General features: G+C 47.5%; 1 protein-coding gene across 1 annotated transcript; it reads left to right on the plus strand.

Moving 5' to 3' along the window:
- Window positions 1–1,569: 1,569 nt before the first annotated feature.
- ABCB8 (ATP binding cassette subfamily B member 8) lies at window positions 1,570–21,170 on the plus strand. The gene is made up of 16 exons (XM_007950145.1): window positions 1,570–1,661; window positions 5,373–5,685; window positions 6,056–6,211; window positions 6,334–6,428; window positions 6,575–6,680; window positions 7,435–7,596; window positions 7,710–7,795; window positions 7,910–8,007; window positions 12,610–12,715; window positions 16,533–16,566; window positions 16,897–17,033; window positions 17,277–17,371; window positions 17,530–17,663; window positions 18,464–18,611; window positions 20,107–20,357; window positions 21,036–21,170. The coding sequence occupies exons 1-16, from the start codon at window positions 1,570–1,572 to the stop codon at window positions 21,168–21,170; spliced, it is 2,148 nt and encodes a 715-aa protein (XP_007948336.1).
- The last annotated feature ends 3,129 nt before the right edge of the window (window positions 21,171–24,299 follow it).

The raw sequence follows: 24,299 nt of genomic DNA on the forward strand, positions 1-24,299 counted from the left end.
CCATCCCCACCACCAATTCAACTTATTATGAATGGCACTTTTCCCTGCTAGGCATTTAGAGGGTAGAGAGAGGGCAGTGGATGAATGAGAGAGAGCCACTGCCTGAAAAAGAAGTCACAGCCCAGTGGGGGAATCAAATAGGCAAATACAGTAATTACAGGAAGTAAGTAAGCATAAACAGGGTGCAAGTGCTGAGCAGCAGGAGGCTAAGACAAGTCAGTTCTGACCCAAGTGAGGAAGGCTTCTGTAGGGAGATAGATAGGAGGTTGCACCTCGGTAGGCTACAGAACCTCCATACCGGTGGTTTCCAATCATTGAGAGTATCAGAACCACTGAAATGCACAATTTTTCCAAAATACTGTGGCTGCCAACTCAAGACATGTGGTAAGGCAGGTGTGGTGTTATTGTTGTTAGGTGCCATTGAGTCGGTTCTGATTCATAGTGACCCTATGTACAACAGAATGAAACACTGCCCTCCTGCGCCATCCTCATAATTGTGGTTATGCTTGAGACTATTGTTGCAATCATGTGTCAATCCCTGTCATTGAGGGTCTTCCTCTTTTTCACTTTATTCTCTGCTTTACTAAGCATGAACTCCTTCTTCAGAGACAGGTCCCTTCTGACAACATAACCAAAGTACCTGACACTAAGCCTAGCCATTCTCACTTCTAAGGAGCATCCTGGCTGTATTTCTTCCAAGACATATCTGTTAGTTCTCTGGCAGTCATATTGAATATTTTCAATATTCTTCACCAACACCACAATTCAAATGCATCAGTTCTTTGGTTTTCCTTATTCATTGTCCAGCTTTCCACATGCATATGAGGCTATTGAAAAGACTGTGGCTTGGGTCAGGATGCCTTAGTCTTAAAAATGACATCTTTGTTTCTAACACTTTAAAAAGGTCTTTTGCAGCAGATGTTCCCAGTGTAGTAAGTTGTCTGATTACTGGTACTTCCATGGGTGCTAATTGTGGATCCAAGTAAATTAAATCCCTGACAACTTCACTTCTTTCTTAATTTATCATGATATTGCTTACTGGTCCATTTGTGAGGAGTTTTGTTTTCTTTACATTGAAGTTGAGAAAAACTCCCCAGTCCATATTTTTGTTCATTCGTCCTCCAGCACCAGCGCTGTACACTCCCGGGAGAGCCTGGGCGGTCTAGAATCTACCAGAAGGACCATAGGAAAATGGCCTCGGGCTCAGCCACTGACAGTTACTTTGGATATCCTAGAGGGCGTGCCTGAACACTCAAAACTTCACCCAGGAGCTCACTCGCTCAGTGTCCCTGGGCAGCGCCCGCCCTGCTTCGCCCCGCCCAGAGGCGGGGGCAGCGCCCGCCCTGCTTCGCCCCGCCCAGAGGCAGAGCCAGCTAAGTGTGCATTGCTTTCCAATCACAGTTCTAGGTGCTGTCGGGCCCAGCACGTTTTCTCCAATCAGTCCTAGAGATGAGAATGACGTGCCTCTTCTCTAATCATAGCTGAGGCGCGAGAGGGCTGTCGGGAGGGTGTGATAGTCAACATGGAGCCCTCGGTTAGGGCTAACTGATGTTACTCTCCCGCCCCATCATGTTGGTGCACTTATTTCGGGCCGGCATTAGGGGTGGGTATGTTCCAAGAAAGCCGCTACTGTTCCGAATCCAGACGTTCACGACCGTCAGGTAACAAAGGGCCACCCTTGCATTGTGTAGGGGGTAGGCGATTGTGGCTGACAGGGGCGGTACCCTCTGGGAGACGAAGTCACTGGTTGCGTGAAGCCTGCCGGGAGTTTCCGGTAGAATCGGCCGGGTGAAATGTCATTTTCTCGGGATCGGACCTCAATTATTGATAGCGACGGTTCGGGTCAGCGGGAGGCTCCGCGTATTTATTGTATGTGTGTGAGACGGATGGAGGGGACTTTCAGGGTCAGTGGACACGCTCCGTCTCATTCCCACCAGGGGGCGCCATACTGCACCGATAGTCTGCTGTTGGATGGCCACTAGGCAACTGACCTCGTCCTTGGAATTAGTCCACAGATTTGGACATTTTTTATTGATGTCTAGAGATATCTAAGGGAGCTCTGGTACCATAGTGCCTAAGACACTTGACTGCTAACCAGAAGGCTGGTGGTTCAAATCCACCAGCCAGTCCCGGCAAGGAAGATGGGGCAATCTACTTCCGTAGTGACACTGCCTCGGAAACCAAGGAGTGATCGCTATGAGTCGGGTGGGACTCGAGGGCAAATTACAACAACAACAACAGAGATAACTAATATAGGTGGTGTCCCTAAGATTCAAAATGAGCTGAACAAAAATGGCCCTTGGGTCTAGATAATTTCATCAAGTTAATAACTCTTACATGTGTTTTTGGCGAAGCACTTTCTTTACAAACTTGGTTCCAAGAAAGACGGGTGGGAAACAAGGACCCTAAAACTACAACTTAAGTGTAAATGCTTTATGAGAAGGGAGTGATTTCCTGAAGAGAAGGCAGGTAAAAGATTCCCAGGTGGATGTGGAGTTGTTGGTGTCATTTGGAAAGCCAGTCTGACTGATAGAGGGCAAGAGCTGGAGCGAGCTAGAGCTAGAAGTGCTGATGCTAGCAATTCTTGGCAATGACCAAGCCATTCTCAGAGTCTTTGGAGAAAATGAGAGAAGCTGGAAATGGCCATGATAAATTATTAAAAGGATTGAAACAGTTCTTGGGAATGAATAAAGGTATTGATATTTAAACCAGAGAGAAACCCAAGAAAAACCATCAGATAATATTCAAGTATATGTGTGTTCATTATTGCAGTGTTTTCAGACATATAAATCACAGCATGTTAATAGGTCATTAAATGAATTTAGAGGGTCAGGACCATTTAAAAAAGTGACTATAATAGAAAATATTAGAGTACATGTTAAAAATTAGGATAAGTATTGTTTTACAAAGCATTTCAGTTTCATGTAATGTATATATGTTGATATGTATTGGATTGCAATGTTACTCTCAGTGTTGTGTACACTGTCAATTTAAACCTCATAGAACTCCATAGGACAGAAAACAACTGTTCTATAGGGTTCCCCAAGCCTATACTCTTTACCAGAGCAGATCACCAGGTCTTTTCACCCGAAGAGCCACTGGTGGGTTCAAACTGCCAACCTTTCTATTAGTAACTAAGCACTTAACCATTGCACCACCAGGGCTTCTATGGGTTGCAATGTAAAATGTATTTATTACTGTGGACCACAGTAAGCCTAAAAGTTTCAAAACACTGCAGATCTGTAGATCAGTCAGATTATTCTTCACCTCTAATGAGGGTATGGGAGCTCTGGTAGCATAATGCATATAGCTTTTGAGTGCTAACCAGAAGGCTGGTGGTTCAAACCCACCAGCCACTCTTCGGAAGGAAGGTTGGGCAATCTCCTTCCGTAGAGATACCACCTTGGAAACCCAAGGAAAGGTCGCTATGAGTCAGATCTGACTCAATGGCAGTGCATTTGGTGTTCTTTTTTTTTTAAATGAGGTTATGCCCTCACTCAGTAGACATTTGCTGAACATCTATTATGCTAAATGCTGAGGATAGAATGGTAAATAAGATCTAGTTCCCCTACCCTTAAGGAACCTATAGCCTGATGGAGGGAATTGGATGAATTGCACAGGGCAGAAAGACAGTGAATTTCTTTATCTAAAACAGGATAGCCGGAAAGAATACAGTAAAAAATGACATAAAAACCAGGCAAATGGAGTGGGTTAAGAAAGGCATTATGTAGAAGTGGCAAAGAATACAGGCTTCCCTGAAAGCAAGGGGAAGGATGAGATGCAGTTAGGATCATCTAGGTCTATAAAAGACCATCATGGTAAAGGAAAAACCTCTATTTTCAAAAATCTCTCCCCATCAATAATCTCATTTGTTTGAGCATATACCCTTTGAGCATATACCCTTGACTGGATAACTTCAGCTTCTAACAAGCTTCCCTGTAGCCAGTCTTAGTCCCCTCTAGTCTACTATGATCTTTAAGATGCAAATCTGATTATGTTACACTACCAGCTTAAAAACCATGAAGGGTCCTCACCCTCTAGATAAAGGTCAAATGCTTTTTAAGGACTGTAATGACACCTCCATGCCCCCAAACCTCTCCCTTCTTGTATGCCAGACTTTAGCCATACTAGTCTTCAAACTTATCCAGTCTTTTCATACCTACAGGTGTTCAAACATGTTTTCCTTTGCCTCAAGCTGTCCCCTGACTTTATCCCCATTACCTTCACCTGTCTAGTTCCTATTTACCCTCACATCTCATCTGGAGGGTATTTCCTTACTCCCTCAGACAAAAGGAACAGTGACCTGCAGTTCCTCTTTAACCACACTCAGGAAGCTTAGTTATGAACTGTTTGATTGTCTCACTCCACTAAAGATTAACCACCATGAAGGAAGTTACTTTGTCTTGTCCACTTCCATATTCCCTATTCCTCATAGCTGAATACCTGGCACTCAACAAAAATGTTCTGAATAATTGAGTCTGTATTACAATTTTATAGATGTGAAAACCAAAGGGAAGAGGTGAAAGATAAATTATTTGAGTTTCTGGTTTTTCTCAGTGTTTCTTCCTTCATCTGGAGAAAAGAAGTATGTCATCCTTTCCCTTTATACCTTATCACATAAGGCACTCAAGACCTAGGAGAAGAGGTAGGGTAGTTGAGTATAGTAGCCAGAAGACTTACCCCTGGGCAAGTCACACATGGCAAAGGAGAAAGAGTTAAATTCTGGAACCAGACAGCAGGGTTCACCTCTGTGAACCTCCCAGTTCTACTACTTGTGAGACAGTTATTTAAACTCTCTCAGCTCCATGTGATTGTTTCATCTACCAGATGAGAATAACAGCATTTTCCTCTCAGGGCTATGAGGATCAAATGTGGTGCACAGAGAACAGAGACCGTATCTGCTGTGTCACTGTTCTGAGCAAGCACAGTGCCAGGCACAGGGCAGTCCTGTTGCTCTCTTTACTGCTCTGTGAGCCTCACTCACTTCTGCATTCTTCTCTGGAAAATGAGTACCCTCAGCTTCAGCTTTTTTTTTTTTTTTTTCTTTAATTCTGAAAGAGCAGGGAGAGGAGGTGATTGCCTTTGGCAACTAAGTGGAATGACAGCTGGGTGCTGTCTGAAAAAAGCAGTTGAGGGAGAAAACGTGCTCAAAAGTTAATGACATGGTTTTGTCTCATTCCTCTAATTTTGCTTGTGTGTATTTGTCTTAGAAACTAAAGTTGCTTAAGAACAGCAGAAAGGCAGTGTAAAGGGCCTAAGGGAAAAGAAAAGGCTGCTCTCAGAAGGCCCAGCCTTCTGAGAGCAGCTCATGGATTACTGATTTTCAAGGACAGTTGGGACCTCAAGTCCTCAATGTCATTCTTTTCCTGCAGGCACTCTGATGGCCACCACAGCTCCTACTTCTTCAGGTCTGTGGCCCACCTCCGGTCCTTACTATGGCCCCGCCTCCTCCAAGCTCCCCCAGCTCCCAGTCGAAGCCCCCTCTCTGCCTGGCACTGGGTTGGGGGAGTACTACTAGGCCACGTGGTGCTGAGGAAGTGCTTCCGCTTCTGCCTTGTGGCACGGTGTGAGGCAGAAGAGGCTTCTACCAGCCCCAAACCCTATGTCGAGGAGTCCCGCTTTAACTGGAAGCTCTTCTGGCAGTTTCTGCGCCCCCACCTGCTGGTCCTGGGGGCAGCCATTGTGGTGAGGTCTTTCTCCACTGCTCCCATGGCCAGGAACAGGGAAGGTTCCAGGAAGGGGTTTGTAGCATCCCCAAGCCAGAGCATCACAGGGACACCATCATACCTCACTGAGTCCCTCAGGGGAGACTTCATGGGAGCAGCATGGGATGGCCTGGCAAGCTGGGGTCTGCACCATGTGGCTGGGTTTGTAGGGTGTGGGAAGTCCCCTGAGGGTGGAAATGGCTTTAACTCTCTCAGAAGTACAGAGGAGTCCATAGGAGCAGCCAGAGCATGGCCTGAGTCTGCATAGTGAGGGAGGAAAGTGTAGGGTGAGGGATGGGGAATTGTATGGCTCTCCTTCTGAAAGTCTGTCTCCTCTGCCCCCATCTCAGCTGGCATTGGGAGCAGCACTGGTGAATGTGCAGATTCCCCTGCTCCTAGGCCAGTTGGTAGAGATTGTGGCCAAGTACACAAGGGAACACATGGGGAGCTTCATGACGGAGTCTCAGAGCCTCAGCACCCGCCTGCTGCTTCTCTATGGTATCCAGGTACAGCCTGGAGGCACCCAAAGGAGCTGGGAGGCAGGGCCTGAGTGTACAGGCTACCCCAGGGCTGGCTGTGGACCTCCATGTACATGAGAGGCAGGACTTGAGCATGCTGGCTTTCCCAGGGGCTACTGACCTTCGGGTACCTGGTGCTGCTGTCCCGCATTGGCGAGCGCATGGCCGTGGACATGAGAAGGACCCTCTTCTGCTCCCTGCTCCGGTATGCCTGCTACAGGGTAAAAGTTGGGGTAGGGGGCATCTGCTGGGCAACAAAAGGGTCATGGTGACTGTCTTGGTGTAGGCCTCACCCTGAAGTAACATCTTCCTTCTTTTGCCCTAACTCCTGACCCCATGTCCTACTTCCAGACAAGACATTGCTTTCTTTGATGCTAAAAAGACAGGGCAGCTGGTGAGCCGATTGACAACTGACGTGCAGGAGTTTAAATCATCCTTCAAACTTGTTATTTCCCAGGTCAGTGGCCTCAGCACGCACTCAACACATAAAAACACACACACACTCCCCAGTTCATCTTCACTAGCCGTGCCCTCCCCCACCCCTTCTGGTAAGGGTGTAGGTTGGAATGAAGAAGCTCATGGAAGGAAGGGGGTAAGGCAGCATCCAAGGTCAGGAAGGGCTGTTTTTTTACTGCTTTGAAATCCTACCTCCCCCAGAAACGTTTCCCTAGCTCAGCTTGCCAAGAGCAGAAACACTCTGGCCTGCCTTGCCCCAGCATGCCTGGACCTCTGACAAGTATTCAGACATATTGTGGCTTTTGCTGCATTACTGATGTCCTCTCCTTTTCCATCCTTGACATCATGGTGCTGTTGGTTATGCCTGACACTGGCCTGCAGTAGGGTCCCCATGGGCAGGGCCGCCATTCAGTGCTTCTTGTTTGGTTTCTAGAACAGAAAGAGAAGCAAGCTAGGGTTTATATAGGGAAGAATGCCACCCTCTCTCCCCACACTCCTGCACAGTTTGCATGGGAATGGATTTGCAGGAACCCACAAGTCTGACACAGCCCCTTCATGACTGCTGATCGTACCTCAGTGGGTCAAGAAAAAGTTACATCTGTGACCGGTGGACGGCCAGTTGGCCTCCCAGGAGTCAGACCTGTGACCTTGTCCTTGTGAGTTCAGAGCTATAGCCTGCTGACCCATGATAAAGCCCCATGTGTCATGGTGTTGATGCCAAATTGCCTCTTCTGTCTTCCTTCCCACTTCCCCAGGGACTTCGGAGCTGCACCCAGGTGGCTGGCTGCCTGGTGTCCCTGTCCATGCTGTCCACACGCCTCACTCTGCTGCTTATGGTGGCCACACCCACCCTGATGGGAGTTGGCACCCTAATGGGCTCTGCTCTCCGAAAATTGTCTCGCCAGTCTCAGGAGCAGGTAGCAGAATTCCTTTGCCATCTCTCCTGCTCCTGTTTCTCCCTGCCCTGTACTCCTCCGTCAACCCTCCTCTGTCCCCAAACTTGTTTTGCTTTTTCCTGGACTCCTTGCAGATCGCCAGGGCAACAGGTGTAGCAGATGAGGCACTGGGAAATGTTCGCACTGTGAGAGCCTTCGCCATGGAGCATCGGGAAGAGGAGTGAGGCTTGGGGCAGGGGTGGGGGACAGGCAGAGACTTCCTCTAACCCACCCCACCCCACTCTCCAAACAACCCAGCTCCTCCTGAGCGCTGACACTTGGCCTCTCTTACCAGACGCTATGGAACAGAGCTGGAAGAGTCTCGCTGTAAGGCAGAGGAGCTGGGCAGAGGCATTGCCTTATTCCAAGGGCTTTCTAACATTGCATTCAACTGTGAGTGAGCAAGTTCCAGCCTGGAAGAGAGGAGTGGATGGGGAGGAGGGGGTACAGGTTTGTAGTCTGGCGTGAGCTTGGGGGGGCAAAGGACATCTCAACAAGGCAGGCAAGGGGCACACCTGATGCTTGCTTGATACTCTTCAGGGGCCCTGTTTGACATGTACTGAGTGCCAGTACTGTGGAGGTGGGTAAGGATATTGACTCAGCCAGGTAATAGGCAAATGGCTATGTGTTATAACTGAGCTATGTAGAGAACATTGCGGAATCCTCCAGAAGGAAGCGATGGAGGTCTTTCAACAGTCTTCACATGTGTAATTCAATGATAATTATGTTTTTCATATTATTCAGTCATAGCCCTATCCATTCCCAGATTTTTCCATCACCCTTAACAGAAGCTCAGTGTCCTCTAAGTGTTGAGTTCCCCTTTTCCCCTCCCTCATGCCTGCCCCTGTGAGTCACCAATAAACTTTGGTCTTTGTCTATTCAGTCACTTGTCTATTCTAGATAATGTATATAAGTGGGATCATGCAGTATTGTCTTTTTGTGACTGACTTATTTCACTCAGCAGAGTGTTTTCAAGGTCCATTCGTGTTGTAGCATGTATCAGGACTTCATTTCTTTTTATGGCTGAATAATATTCATTGTGGAAGCTCTGGTAGCATAGTGGCTAAGGCACTTGACTGCTAACCAGAAGGCTGGCGGTTCAAACCCATCAACTACTCCTCGGAAGGAAGATGGGGCAATCTCCTTCCGTAGTGATACTGCCTCAGAAACCCAGGGAGGAGTCGCTATGAGTCGGGTCCGACTCGACAGCACATAACAACAACAACAACAATATTCATTGTACGTATGTACCACATTTTATTAATCCATTCATCTGTTTTTATTAATCTGTTCATCTGTTGGTGGACACTTGAGTTGTTTCCACATTTTGTCTGTTGAGTAATGCTTCAGTGAACATTAGTATATGTATACATTTGAGCTCTGTTTTGGGTACATGCCTAGGAGTGGAATTGCTAGATCATAGGGTAATTCTGTTTAACTTTTTGAGGAACCACCAAACTGTTTTCCACAGCAGTCTCACCAGCAATGGATGAAGGTTACTGTTTATCCACATCCTCACCAATACCTATTATTGTCCATTTTTTAATCATAGCCATCCTAATGGGGGTGAAGTGATACCTTCTTGTGGTTTTGATTTGCATTTTTCCGGTGGCATAGTGGATAAGGCATTTGGCTACTAACCAGGAGGTCAGTGGTTCAAAATTACCAGCTGCTCTGCAAAAATAAGATGAGGCAGTCTACTTCTGTAAAGATTTACAGCCTCAGAAACCCAGTGGAAGTCGCTGTGAGTCAGAATCGATTTGATGGTAGTGAGTTTTGTTTTGGTTAATGACATTGAGCATCTTTTCACGTGCTTGTTGGCCATTTGTATTTCTTCCTTGATGAAACGTCTCCTCAAGTCCTTCACTCATTTTTTGACTGGGTTGTCTTTTTGTTATCAAGTTCTAAGAGTTGTTTATATATTCTGGGTGTTAAACTCTTACCTGATATATGGTTCCCCAAAATTTTCTCCTAGTCTGTAGTTTGTCTTTTTACTTTGTTGGTAAAGTCCTTTGATGAACAAAGTTTTTTATTTTGATGAAGTCCCATTGATCTGTCTTGTCACCTATGCTATCAGCATCATATCTAAAAATAACAGTGTTAAAAACTAGATTCTAAAATATTACTCCTATTTTCTTCTAAGAATTTTATGGTTTCAGATCTTACATTAAGGTCTTTAGTCCATTTGGAATTAGTTTACATTTATGGTATGAGGTCTAGGTCCAGGTTCATTCTTTGACTAGTGGAAAATCAGTTGTCACAGTACCATTTATTATAGAGACTGTTCTTTCCCCCTTGGATGGACTTAGCACCTTTGTCAGAAATCACTTGGCCATTGATACATGGCTTTTTTTATTATTATTATTTATTTTTATTTATTTTTTATTTGGGTGAAGATTTACAGAGTAAATTCACTTTTCATACAGCAGTTCACATATACTTTGTCTCATGTCATTGACCAAAATTTACCACAATGCAACAGCTCCCCTCTCACTTCCTCCCCATAGTTACCTCTTCCCAGTGTCCATCCCTCCATACGCTCCTGCCACCTGAGCTGTCTCCCTGTGCATAAGCAGCCCTTCCTTCTCCCATGATTGTTCTCTCCAGGGTGTGTGTCTACTTGAGGTAAATGTTTAACTCACATGCCTGTACTTTATTTGGCTGGAAACCGCAGGTATGGGTTCAATTCTAGACCTGAAGGGCAGCTAGGGGCCATAGTCTCAGTGGTTCCACCAGGCTCTATTGGACCAGCAAACCTGGTCCCCACCTTCTTTTTTTTTGCCTCCAAATGATTTTGAGTTTTGTTCCATATTGTTCTCCCTCTCTATGCAGGATCTCCTACATCCCTTCCAAGTGGATGACAGTGGTAGCCGGGCACCATCTAGTTCTTCTGGTCTCATAGTTGTATAGGTTGCAGATCGGATGGTATACCAGTAGCTAGGACTGATTGTTTTCATTAATTTTGGTTTTCTTCTTTCTTCTTGATGAGGAGAGACCCATCATTGCATCTAGATGGCAGCTTGCTAGCTTTTAAGATCCCAGTAGCTACTCACCAATGTAGGAGGTGGAACAATGTTTTGTATAGTATGTTATGCCAATTGAGCTTGATGTCCCCTGCGACTATGGTCCCAAGCCCACAGGTTCAACTACTTGGTCACTCTGGGTAGCTGGCTGTGACCAAGCAGTGGCCACAACCTTACCCCTTGTCAGCTCTACTATACACCTGGGAATTCTGATCACTCACATAAACTTATAGGACCATTGTCTGCCAACCCTATATATAATCTTGGATACACTACCCATTTAGACATACCTAATTGTTTAGCCTGTCCACCTGTCTATCCGTCCATATACCCATGTTTGCCTTCACTGACAACTCAGTACTGTATATGCAAAAGCGTTCATATTTGTTGTCTGTACTTCCCATGTACCTCTCTCTTGTCTTTCTCATCCTCAGTGCTGCCATATTCGTCACTCACATTTGGTACATTGCCCTTCTCTTCACCCAAATCAATATTTATCTCTATCTATCTAACAGCATTCCCTCCCCTCCCCTTCCACCCCTGGTAACCAACAAAGAAAATTTCCTCCAATAGATAAAACTTTCCTTAACTTTTACAATAACTGACTAATACAATATTTGTCCTTTTGTGATTGACTTATTTCATTCAGCATAATGTCCTCCAAGTTTATCCACGTTGATACATGGCTTTATTTCTGGACTTTCAATTCTTTTGCATCAGTCAGTGTGTCTGTCATTACTAGTAACAGCCTCTTTTGATTACTATAACGTTATAATATGTTTTGTGATTGGAAAGTGTGAATCTTAGTTCTTTTTTTTTTTTTTCAGGATTGTTTTGTCTATTCAGGGCCCCTTGCAATTCCATATAAATTTGAGAATTAGCTTTTCCATTTCTGTAAAGAAGGCTCTTGAAATTGTGTTGGGTATTGTGTTGAATCTATAGATTGGCTTAGGTAGTAATTGACATCTTAACAATATTAAGTCTTCTGATCCATGAGCATGGAATGGCTTTCCATTTATTTAGTCTTCTGTAATTCCTATAGTAATGTTTTACAGTTTTCAGTGTATAAGCCTTTCACTTTCTTAGTTCAGTTTGCACCTGTATATTTTATTCTTTTAGGCACTATTGTAAGTAGAATCATTTCTTTAATTTTCTTTTCAAGCTGCACACTGCTGATATATAGAAACCCGACTGACTTTTGTTTATTGACCTTGTAGCCTGCCACTTTGCTGGATTCCTTTATTAGCTCTGGTAGTTTTCTTGTGGATTCTTTGGGGTCTTCTACATACAAGATCATGTCATTGCAAAAAGGAATAAGTTTTCTTTCTTTCTTCCTGATTTGGATACCTTTATTTCTTTTTCTTGCCTAATTGCTCCAGCTAGGACTTCTAGTACAATATTGAATAGCATTCGTGAGAGCAAGCATCCTTGTCTTGGTTCCCAATCATAAGGGAAAAGCTTTTGTCATTTCTCCATTGAGTGTGATGTTAGTTGTGGGTTTTTCATAAATGCCTTTATCCTACTGAGGTATAGGATCTCTGGTAGCATAGTGCCAAAGGCACTTGACTGCTAACCAGAAGGCTGGTGGTTCAAACCCACCAGCCTCTCCTCAGAAGAAAGATTGGGCAATCTACTTCCGTAGTGATACTGCCTCGGAAACCCAAGGAGGGGTCGCTATGGGTCAGGTCCGACTCGGTGGCACATACCAACAACAACAACTGAGGTATGCCCCTTCTATTCCTAACTTGTTGAATGTTTTTAATTAGGAAAAAGTACTAGATTTTGCTGAATGCCTTCGATTGAGATGATCTCATTCATTTTTCAAATGAGGAAACAAAGGCTTAGAAAATCAAGTTGCATGGTCAGTTAGTGTCACAGCAGGTCCTAGAACTTGGGACTAACACTTGGTCATAGCTTTTTCCTCTGCTCCTGGTGCTTCCCTTCTAACCACCCTGTCTTCTTCCTCATGCAGGCATGGTCCTGGGTACCCTGTTTATTGGGGGCTCCCTTGTGGCTGGACAGCAGCTTACAGGTGGAGACCTCATGTCCTTCCTGGTGGCTTCCCAGACAGTGCAGAGGTGAGTGTGGGGCCATTCCAATTTTAAAGGAACCCCTGCCACCCTCCAGAGTCCTGCTGGGCCAGGAACAGAGTGCCAGCCTTGGGCCTGCAGCAAAGCCCCAGACCTGACCTGCTGCCCTGTAAAGCTCATGGCTGAGAGTCAGAACCCTGTGTCTCCCACAAGACCTCCTAAGAGGTCATAACTATTTCTCCAGGCTAATTCACTGAATATATACTCAGAAATGGGGTTATCATCTTCAGGCTTCCACACAATGCAGAAATTTTCTTTACCTGTTTTTTAAGAGCTGGCCAACCATACTCTGCTCGGCTCTTTCCAGGGACAAAAAGCTTACCCCTGTCCCATGTGCATTCCACCTTTAGAACTGGTTGTTTTTCACTGATCTGAAATCTGCCTCCTCAACTAGGCTCCACCTGCCTTCTGGAGCAATCCAGAGCTGATCAGCTTACTTTGCCACAAGAGTACCTAAGGTGGGCCTGCTTTTACCTCCTTTTTCAGAGCTAAACACTAGTAGTTTCTTTTGCTGTTCCTTTTTCACTTTGTCTTTTCTTCTTATATACCATATGTAAAAAAAATAAATAAAACTTTTATAATAATTAATTAAAATGTGAAGACCTATGTTACCACCAGAAAAAAAAACAGAATATTGCCCTCATCCCACAAGCTGTTAACATGGCCCTCCTAGTCACCTCCTGCCCTCCCTCTGATGGTAGCCACTGGCCTAATCTCTGTGGTCATCACGTCCTTGTTGTGCTGTTTTTTATAGAGCACCTCTTTTACAGATACACATATGTATGTATCACCATCCAGCTTGTCACTATCCTTTATAAAATGAATTAACCCCAAGGTGAGCATTTCTCTGGAGAGATTCCTATTTTTACTCCAGATAGTCAAATTCCCCTTTTCAGCCCCAAACCCACATTCTACAGAAGCAAACCCCGTGCACTGACATGCACTGACACCATCCTAGGCCCCATTTCTGCTTGATGTTCTCTAATTGTGGGGCATTCAGGCCCTCCCTGGTCCCAGGCATTCTCACCCCTCCTCCAACCCAGAAGTTCTGTGTTCCCTGGTGGCTTTGGGATGAAGAGGTTCTGACTGTCATAGAGGTGGAGCTTGGGGTATCCCTCGGTGGCCCCTGCCCCACCTAGAACCCACCCTGTGTCCTTTTTCAGACTAAGCTTGGGGCTTCATGATCATTTTAGTCTTGAGGACCCATAAGAAAATCACTATTGTTATGTGCCATCAAGTCAATTTTGACTTAAAGTGACCCTATAGGACAGAGTAGAACTCCCCCATGGTGTTTCCTAGACTATAATCTTTACAGGAACAGATCACTAAGGTCGTTTCTCCTGTGAAGCTGCGGATGGGTTAGTACCACCAACCTGTCAGTAGCTGAGCACTTAACTATTGTACCACCAAGGCTCCTCTAAAAAACTCACTGGCTCCCCCCAGTAAAATGACCCCATGTCCTCAAATTGGACAGTGGCGGAAACATCTCCCTGTTGGGTAAGGGGAAGGGGAAGCAACTGCACTCCCTACCCCTTGCTCACATCCCTTGGCTCTACCTTCCCTTAGGGACCTCAGAGTCATCTGCCCTCACTGCTTCCCTTCATGGCTTAGCCCAGGCCTGAGGACAGACCTTTTCCTCACTTCCCTACTGTACTGCTTAGCTGTGGAACAAAATTTGGTATTCTCTGGCTACTAGATATGGCAGCTCCCACAGCCACAAGCCTGAGCACATCCTTCTGGTGGCCCCTCTAGGTCTGCACAGCCCTGCACCCATGACCACATGGAGATTCTTTGCCACTTGGAGGAATTGGGTCTTATTAAAGAAGCTGTATTTTGTTAATGGGTCCTGCTAGTTAAGCCAACTTCCCCCTCCAAAAAAAAAAAAAGAAACTCACTATTGTTGAGTCAGTCATAACTCATAGCAACCCTCTAAGACAGAGAAAACTTCCACATGGGTTTCCAAGGCTATAAATCTTTACAGAAGCAGACTACCATATCTTTTTCCCACAGAGTGCCTGGTGGGTTTAGACCACAGACATACCTTTTGGTTAGCAGCCAAGTTAGTGATTAAACACTGCCAGTGCTGGGGTTCAGTAAAGAAAGATGAAAGAAGCCAAAAGGGAGTAGGTAAGGAGAGGCAGAAGTGATGGTAAAAAGTAGTAAGGCAGCTCTCCCCACCTCAGTGAATCTCCCCTTTGGACCCCATCCTCAGTGTTCTTTTTGGGGTACAAGAGGAAGTGCACACTCAGTAATTCCAGCAGCCCCATCAGAACCAGTTCTGAACATAGTCCTGAGGATGGCCTGCTGCCAGGAGCTGGCTCCCCCTACTGGGTTCCTGTGGTAATGTCCTGAACTGTGACCCACAGCCTGAGGCATCTCCAGAGCAAAGTGGTCACTGCCTCCATGAGTCTTGTGCGTTTTGGTTTTTAGTTGCGGCCAGGCCCCTAATGGCTCCAGAGCTCTTGTGGAGAATGTCTTACCTTCTGATCCACAGATAACTCTGGATTGGCTTTGGTTTGCTCCATGTCTTCCATGCCCTTTGGCAAGTGCTGATTACTCAGGCTTCCAGAAACATTTCCCTGTGGGCTTGGTGACTCTTCCCACCCTTCCCTGTCCTGGTCTTGGAAGAAATTAATCCTGCTTTGAAGGACCTCTGGTAGCATAGTGCCTAAGGCACTTGACTGCTAACCAGAAGGCTGGCAGTTCAAACTCACTGGCCACTCCTCGCAATCTACTTCCGTAGTGATACTGCCTTGGATACCCAAGGAGGGGTCCCTATGAGTCGGGTCTGCCTCGGAAACCCAAGGAGGGGTCACTGTGAGTCGGGTAGCACATAACAACAACATTGAGGAATTACCAAGTCGATAGCACATAACAACAACATTGAGGAATTACCATGGAATCAGTCTTTCTACTTCTTAAAGACACACACAGTCACATATACACATGCTGTCACAGGCCAGCCAGACCACTAAAGGGCTATGACTCATCCTTCCCAAGCCTCAGGCAGCGAAGCACCCTCTCCCACCCTTTGAGCCACTGTCTAGACAGATAAAACATGTACACTCCATCCCTCATACATAGACACACTCCTGCAGAGCAAGCCTACACTTAAGAAATTTTCAGGAAATTGTGTTTGGGGATCCCCCAGAGTTCACCCTTGGTCAATTGTCTTCTGTTTTCTTCTCTGCAAAAATTTGGTTTCAGTGTTGCATACTTTAATATGAGTGGACTAAAGTCATAGTCCACCCCTGCATCTTGTGGCCAGGCCAGTACAAAGACCAAAACCAAAAAACCAAATTCACTGCCGTCGAGTCAATTCCAACTCATACCAACCCCTATGGGTTTCTGAGGTGGTATCTCTGTAGAAGTAGATTGCCCTGTCTTCTAAGGAGTGGCTGGTGGTTTTGAACTGCCAGCTTCTGGTTAGCAGTCAAATGCCTTAGGCACTATACCACCAGAGCTCCCAGTACAAACACAATCCCCCTGAAACCCTGGCCCTTCATCACACACCCATCTTCTCCTTGGGCCTCGCCTCCAGCCTGAAGTAGGGTAAAAGTTATTATCCTTGTCTGGTGGAGAGAACCAAGCCCCAGAAAGGAGAAGGGATTTGCCCAGTTAGCCAGTGCTCCTGCAATACCATGTTTGGGGAGAAGTCCATGTTTGCCTTCAAGCTACCTGCTTCCTTGCCCCACCCAGCATGTCTTCCCCACTCAGATGAGATCCAAAGCTTCCCCCTTACTGCTAGCCTTATCGCTGCCTCTTGTTCCTACCTCTTCCAACTATGCTCTCCTTGTCCTTGCAGGTCCTTGGCCAATCTCTCTATTCTGTTTGGTCAGGTGAGTGGGTGGGTGTGGGGGAGTCCTGAAGGGTGGACATTGGGTCGTGGCTGGAGTTCTACACATTGCCACAGTTGTTTGTGTGTTGCTTATTGGCTGTTATGGGGGTAGCAGGGAATACCTGAGCTACAGACTGGCAAATGTGGAGTCCCTAGAACTGCAGCCTACTTTTACCTTCCTTCCTGCTGACGGTGAGGGGTGGGGCAGCATTCAAGAAATCCTGCTATTGGTCACACCCACCCATCTCCCAACCCAGGGGTTCCCCTACAAGCTCCCCAAAATGCTGCAGTCCCCAGTCCTACCTCACTGCCAACTTCATACTCCCCCCAGGTGGTACGGGGGCTCAGCGCAGGGGCCCGGGTCTTTGAGTACATGACTCTGAGCCCATGCATCCCCTTGTCTGGGGGCCGCTGCATCCCCAAGGAGGACCTCCGAGGGGCCATCACATTTCAGAACGTCAGCTTCAGGTCAGCAGGAGTGGGCAGGGACTGTTCTTCTGGACCGTGGCCTGGGGGAGGGTGCCTCAGGGGGTCTTGTTGAATGGCTCTCCCCTAAATGAGCCCTTAAGAGGGCACAGTGAGATTTTGTGGGGACTCAGGAGGGGCCTAGCTTATGCCTAGCTTCTCCCTTGTTTTCATGGAGTCCAGGACAGGACTAATAAGAACACCTAGAACCTGGTCTGACTTTGGGTCTCTTTGGCTTTTCTACAGTTACCCCTGCCGCCCTAGCTTTGAGGTACTTAAAGACTTCAACCTGACACTACCTCCTGGCAAGATTGTGGCTCTGGTGGGCCAGTCTGGGGAAGGTAAGAGGAACACAGCACCTGCCACCACCCTGCCTTTGCACTCTGGCTGCCCCTCCTAGAAGTGCTCTCCACTTCCACCAAGTGTTCCCCTGTCCTGGAACAACCCCCTAAAACCTTAATAGCCCCTGTCTCCCAAAACCTAACCCTAGTTTCTCCAGGAAAGACTACTGTGGCTTCTCTGCTGGAGCGCTTCTATGACCCCACGGCAGGGGTGGTGCTACTGGATGGGTGGGACCTTCGCACCCTTGATCCATCCTGGCTCCGAGGCCAGGTCATCGGCTTCATCAGCCAAGTAAGCAGAGTTCCCCCAGCAGGGTGTATCCTCACCAAAGGGAGATGCCAGGACACATGTCTCTACCTCCTACCTCACCTCTGTCTTCTGCCCACCATCAGGCTGATTTTGGAAGGCCTTTGCCCTTCATCAGGGCTCCCATTCAGGCTGGGTCTATGGCCTGCCTGTCCCAGGGCATCTGTAGCTCTACCCTCCTTCCTTGCAGAGAACATTATGAGCAGGTGGGAAAGCATCTCTAGGGTAGGACTAGCTTGTTGGGGTCCCTGAAATTCTCTAAGAAGCCTATGGTGTCCAGAATGTTTGGAGAAGTCCACGTTCATGTTCTGGGGACTGTTAGTAGCCACCTTTCACCCCACTGAGAGGACTTGAGGCCCTTATCCTGAGGTACTGAGGATCCAGATGCTTTTTCCAGTGCTGCCATGTTCAATCTCCATTCTTCCCTTAGAGCAGGCTCCTGACCCACCCATGAACAGGAGAAAACCCAAATGGCATACCACCTCCTGCCCTCTCTCCAGAGAGGAGTAGGGATTGTGTGCAAGGCCAGCATTCACCCTACGAATTATCTTCCATTTCTGTTCTTGGGTGATAGGCTCTGCACTGTGCTGGGAAACATTCGTATTTTCAAAGGTCTGTAGCACTGTGTATTTGTGCCTGACGTTGAGTTTCTGACTGTCCCTAGCTGGCCTCCAGGTGACCCTCTTCTGGCTAAAGCAGACTTTTTTGATGAGTCTGGCAGCCACTCAGTGACTCTAGGCAGAGTCAGGATGTTTCCTGTTGACCTCACTTCCCCCTGCCCTCAGGAGCCAGTGCTGTTTGGGACAACCATTATGGAGAACATCCGCTTTGGGAAGTTGGAAGCCTCTGATGAAGAGGTATATGCAGCTGCCCAGGAAGCCAATGCCCACGATTTCATCACCAGCTTCCCAGAGGGCTATGGCACCATTGTGGGTGAGTGCCAGGGTGGGGTCTGCTCTGGTCCCACAGCTATGGAATGGGCAGGGAGGTGGGATTATGGGGCAGATGGGCAGTCTAAGACTCTAGGGGAGAGGGAAGCAGGAACCATTGGAGAGGAAGACAGTTGCTGGACTGACAAGATGAGAGTAGAGCCAAGGGCAACAGAACAACTCTGTGAGACTGGTGAGCCTAAGCCCATGGGCTTCCATGGCAGAAGGAACAAGCATGTTACAAAGATGGGTGGCTCTGAGAGGACACAGGGATGGAGTCAGGAGCATAGCCACAGGGCCTGGCCCCAGACACTGGGGATTGTAGTATTGGGTCTCTTAACAGAGCCTAACAGAGGGCCTCGATGACCCAGGAACTGAACAGGAAGAAGTGCAGTACTCTCCCCTCATGGTTTTCTCCTCCTGGCACCTATTTCATCCCTGTTCTTTCATTCTTTAGCTTAAAGGCATAACCTTTTATCAGATACTGATTTGTTTGAACAGATCTCTCTTCTGACTTACCCAGAAGAGGGCTCTGGTAGTTTTGGAAAATGCAATAACATCACACTTTACAACATTCATAGTGGAACTTGAAGCTTTGTGTGTTTATCATCTATGATAAACACTTTTGGGGCCAGTGTTTCTTGGCATTGCTGCAGAATGTTCCAGTACATCTCAGGATGCAGGAATATTGGCATTCTCAACTCTTACAACTTAACTTCATTCTAGATGAGCTTCATCCTTCCCAGTTGTCCCACCACCATCTTTAGCCCATCTTCAGATTCTGTATTCCTAATCCAGTCTTCATAGCACTGTTCAGCTTTTGCATTGCCCTGACAGAAGGAACTGTGCCAACACCTCTCTTGGGATGACATTTTCTTATACTTCTGAGCATCAGGGCTCTTGAGTCTGCCCCTTTGCCAGTGTGTGATCATTGTGCATCACCTAGAATCTCATTTTGTCTCCCAGGTACCACTTATGCTCTTCTTCATGGGCATTTCACATCCCAAGTGTGGCCTTCCCAAAGTGCCCAAGTGATAGTTTCAAATTCTACCACTGCCATGGCTTCACTCCAGGAGGCTATAAATAAGTCCTAAATGTTCACACAGTAGCAGAGACCAGGAAGCTGGAAGGTAGCTGGAGCTCCAGACCACACAGTGAGTAGTGGAGCCAGTTGTAGCTGTGAGGTCCTGTCCAGGGTAGAGTAGTAGAGCTCAGTGAATTGTCCATTGCTCACTGAGTGCTTGCTGTATACATGGCCATGTGTACACTGTGGAAAAGCTTCTGTGCTCCTTTGCACAGAGACATGGGATTGGGTAACTGGCAGGCAGAGCCCTGCCCTCAGGGCTGCTGGCCTGGCTGGAGGGGCAGGATGAATGGATACAGTGCTGGGGGCCTGAGTGGCCAGGCTCAGGAAGGATATGACATCCCTTTGAAGAGCAACCCTCCAGGGTAGACCAAAGCTCACTCCAAGCCCCAGCCCTATTCCTCTTCCTCACCAGGTGAGCGGGGCGCCACCCTATCTGGTGGCCAGAAGCAGCGCCTAGCAATTGCCCGAGCCCTCATCAAGCAGCCCACAGTCCTGGTCATGGATGAGGCCACCAGTGCACTGGACACAGAGTCAGAACGGGTTGTACAGGAGGCCCTGGACCGGGCCAGTGCTGGTCACACTGTGCTGGTCATTGCCCACCGGCTCAGCACCGTACGCAGGGCCCATTGCATCATTGTCATGGCTCATGGACGGGTCTGGGAGGTCAGTCTGGGCTGGGGTCTGGCAAGTTCACCCATGCTCAGGGAAGCAGGTACTTTGGCTGAACTGGATGAAGGTCTTGCATAGCCCTCGGGCTAGGGGGCATATTCTGGAAGCATCATCTCATATGGATTTGAGAGCCTCCATTTCTTCCTCTGTTCCCTGGGGATAGTACAACCTGCCCCGTATGCTAGTATTAAAAAAGGGAAAGTCCACAGAAAAGTGTGCAGTGGTGGAAGGGCACTGAGGGGTAGAAGGGGCAGGCAGCACTAGGAATCCTTTCAGGGACCAGTTGGGCAGAACTAAGAGGCTGGTCTACAGCAAGCCTTGGAGGCTGTGTAGGGCTCAGCATTGGCTCCCAGCCAGCCCATCAAGCCAAAACTGAGGAGGTTTGTGTTGGGTCCCTATGAGGCACATAGGTCTTAATCTCTCAGGGCCCTGAGTTGGAATTTTGGGGCTCTGTACAGGAGACAGAGAAGAAATCAGATACCCTTCCAAAATTTAGTGAGGTGGGGGGTGGCAGGAACAAGGGAAGATGGTCCAGGGGCTGGGATACTAGCCTACTTGATGGTGAGCCCTGGACTTACAAGAAGTACAACCTCACTAGGGCTCTCAGCTCTGAGCTAGGACTAGACTATGGGGTAGCTGGGTTGGGGTGAACAGCTGCCCTCTTTCCTCTAGTCTGGGACCCATGAAGAGCTCATGAAGAAACACGGGCTCTATGCTGAGCTTATCCGGAGACAGACCCTGGATGCCCCGCTGACATCCACTCCACCCCTGGAGAAGCCAAAAGATCCCAGGAATCGCCACCCCTAGGCCTGAGAAGGCAAGAAGGAGCAGCAGTAGTCTTAAATGCAGAGCAACAGTGCTGGGTGGATGGGACCAGCTGACAGAGAGTGGAACTAGGGATTGAGCCCCAGAATCAACGCACTCCCTGATCACAGTAAAACCTGGTGGACCACTGGGATTGCTCTTATCCACTCCCCTCCTGGTGCCAGGCTCCTCCCTACCACCAGAGCCCAGGGCATCATTGTGCTGCAAAAGTTTGGAATCTGGGATCTGCTGAGTTCCCCAGGGCCTTAGTCCAGCCCCTCCTTGCTCTCCTTTTGCCCACACTTCCCCAACCCTTCTCAGCAACACTGCTGAGCCTCCTCCCTCTTCCTGTCAGGCTAAAGATATCAGGCCCCAGCTCCAGAGAATTTTTTAAAGTTGGGGGCTGGTATGCTACAGGAGAAAAATGAGGCAGGCTGCTTCTGTGGAGATGTATAGCCTCAGAAGTCCATTGGGGCAGTTCTACCCTGTTCTATAAGGTTGCAGTGACTCAGAATCAACTCAATGGCAGTGGGTTGGGTTGGGTTTGGGCCAGTGGGCAAGGTATAGAGAAACAGGAACTCTTAAACGTTGTTGATGGGAACATAAAATTGGAAAACTGTACAACTCTCTAAATATTGAGAATACACTTATCATATGAACCAGCATTTTCACTCCTAGATACCACCCAAAATAAATAAAAACACATGTCTACACAAAAATAAATAAATAAATAAAAATAAAGTTGGGGCTGGAAGTGGATATGGGAATTTAGATCTAGGGTTTTTCTACACTCCGGCTAGGATCTCATTGTCCTATAGTAGGGACTGACTCCCTGACATCCTCAAACCAGTACACAATTTCCCTTTCCCTTTTCTCCATTAACACAGTATAGTTTCTAAAGTTCACCCTCCTCCCTACCCTTAGACCAGTGAGAAGTGTTGCAGCCTCAGTTCCCCCTCCCCGCCCCCACTCAAGTGGAAAACAAGCCCAACACTGCCTGGCTCTTTGCAGGGTTGGAGAGAAGTAGTGCCCAAGCCCCATTAGACACTCCCAGCCTGCCTGAGTCCTATATACCTTACATCTCTCCCCGATGAGGTTGTAGGCCAGCCTACTGTCCACACTGAGAATATAGTTCTGGGAAGGAGACAGGAAGACCAGACATACACCCTCAGCCATGCAGGCCACACGGTGCTTGTAAGTACAAACAAATGAAATGGTTCATGCCCACCCCTTTGGTGCTGGACACAGTTACATTGAGAAGTGGTCACTGCCAGGCCATCTCCCTAGAGTGGTCAGGAAGGGCTCTGGAGAAGGTAGGAAGACAGCCTTCATGACATACACCTGTGTCCCTGGAGCTGTGGGTGAGGCTGTGGCTGGACTCTAGGCTGTTTCTGAGAGGACTCAAAGGGCACAATGGAGGGCCCCCCTGTGCAGGACAGGTTCATGTCCTCATGCTGCCCCTGGGAGCACCAACCTCCTGGTTTTCCCTAGAACTGGATGCCTTTCCTATTTGTCTCTGGTCATGTCATCTCCCACTAGGAAGCCTTTGCTGATTCAGAGTCACCTTCCAGGCAAATGACCATGCTATGCCCTGCTCCCCAGGGTAGTGAGAGAGGAATTGACTGTGCCTAACCTTTAAGACCAGCTGTTTTACCCTGTGGTAAAAGGACAATGCCATGTCTCAGTGAAGCTGGTCTGGCAGTGGTGTGCTGGGCAAAGCCAGGAGGGAGGCCAGCCTGGAAGAGGCATTGGTGACTCAGGTGTGAGTGACAGTCCTAGTTTCTGGGATTTGATGTGGTTTAGATGCTACTTTAGGGCCAAGCTGCCCAAAATCTTCCAGTACCACACCCATCCTGGTTTGATACCCTGTTTCTGGACTGATGAGAGTTTGCCCAGGGAACAGAGCCTGGGGCTGGCTCTGGTCATGTCACCACTGAACACCTCCCTAGTACAGCCAAGGCAGGGCCTCCATTTCCTGGCCAAGTCAACAGGCCCTGCCTAACCAGAGTAGCTGAGGTGGTGTGCCTGCCCCTCAATCTCAGGAGCTGACCAAAGCGAGGTGGTTCACCAGCTAGCTCCTACTGCCCAGGACACCTGACATCAGATTTGAGATCTCAAATCTTGAGGGAGAGGGACAGCTCCAAATCCTAGGAGTTCCTCCATTGCCAACCAGGGAAGCAGCAAGATCCAGTGGAAAGTTTTTCACTGGAAAGGCAGCCCCAGCTCTCTGTTCTTGCTGTGTAATCTTAACCTCTCAATCTTGGCTCCTCCAGCTATTCAGTCGAGATAATCCTGGCTGTACTTAATCTTGAAAGCTTGCTTAAGAATTTAAATGGGATAATCTACATGAAAACACTTTTTGAAAAATCGTGATGCTATAGCCTTGGAAGGGGGTCACATCTGCACAATGAACTATGTTATTTACTAATTCCTTTAAAATACTAAGCACCTCTACTGTACCCCTGAGCCTACAATGGGGGACTGAGGGATACCCTGGCCCCATCCAGCACAATTAGATGAGCAGTTGTGACACAGGGATAGTACTTTGTTGATGGAAGTGTGCTTTTTCTTCCATTCAAGGTCAAAAGCCCACCAAAATGAACCTGGCTGCCTCAAATGCTTTTTGGGAGAAGATGGAGTAGAAATAAGTTTCAGTAAATAAATTAATGCAGATAAACCTGCTTTTCTCAGGTTCACAGCAGAGCTTCTCAAAAGGCCCAGATACACAGAGTTGGTGAATAACAACACAGAGCTTGATGCTGACAAGGCCCAGGTCCCCTGTACCTTGGATTAAACAAAACAGCCATGTCCCACTTTAGGCCAGGTAGCACTAACCTTACAGACAACTCTGCTTTCTGCAGGTCTCTGCTCCAGCTACGTAAGAATCCTCCCTCAACCAATCCATCAACATCTCTGGGTCACCTGAGGGTATCTTCAGTCAAATAATGTGCTGGCTCTGCCCTCTCAAGGCTAGCTTTTTCACACTGCCTAGCAGATATCTTTCTAGCAGGCTGGCCCTGCCCTTCCCAAGCTTATACAAGGACAGTGTCTCCTCTTATAGAAAAGCCCATGCAAAACAGGTATGCTCCTGTGTTACTGAAAGGAATACTTCTGTGGAGGGGAATTTTGTGA

Source organism: Orycteropus afer, unplaced genomic scaffold (assembly GCF_000298275.1).
Source record: "Orycteropus afer afer isolate SDZICR_OR568_19922 unplaced genomic scaffold, OryAfe1.0 scaffold00264, whole genome shotgun sequence".
NCBI classification, from domain to species: domain Eukaryota; kingdom Metazoa; phylum Chordata; class Mammalia; order Tubulidentata; family Orycteropodidae; genus Orycteropus; species Orycteropus afer.

Coding starts and splice junctions, on each gene's coding strand:
- ABCB8 (XM_007950145.1), top strand. CDS start 1,570: ATGTTGGTGCACTTATTTCGGGCCGGCATTAGGGGTGGGTATGTTCCA. Junction 6,681..7,434: donor TCAAACTTGTTATTTCCCAG/GTCAGTGGCCTC, acceptor CCACTTCCCCAG/GGACTTCGGAGCTGCACCCA. Junction 7,796..7,909: donor ATGGAGCATCGGGAAGAGGA/GTGAGGCTTGGG, acceptor CTCTCTTACCAG/ACGCTATGGAACAGAGCTGG.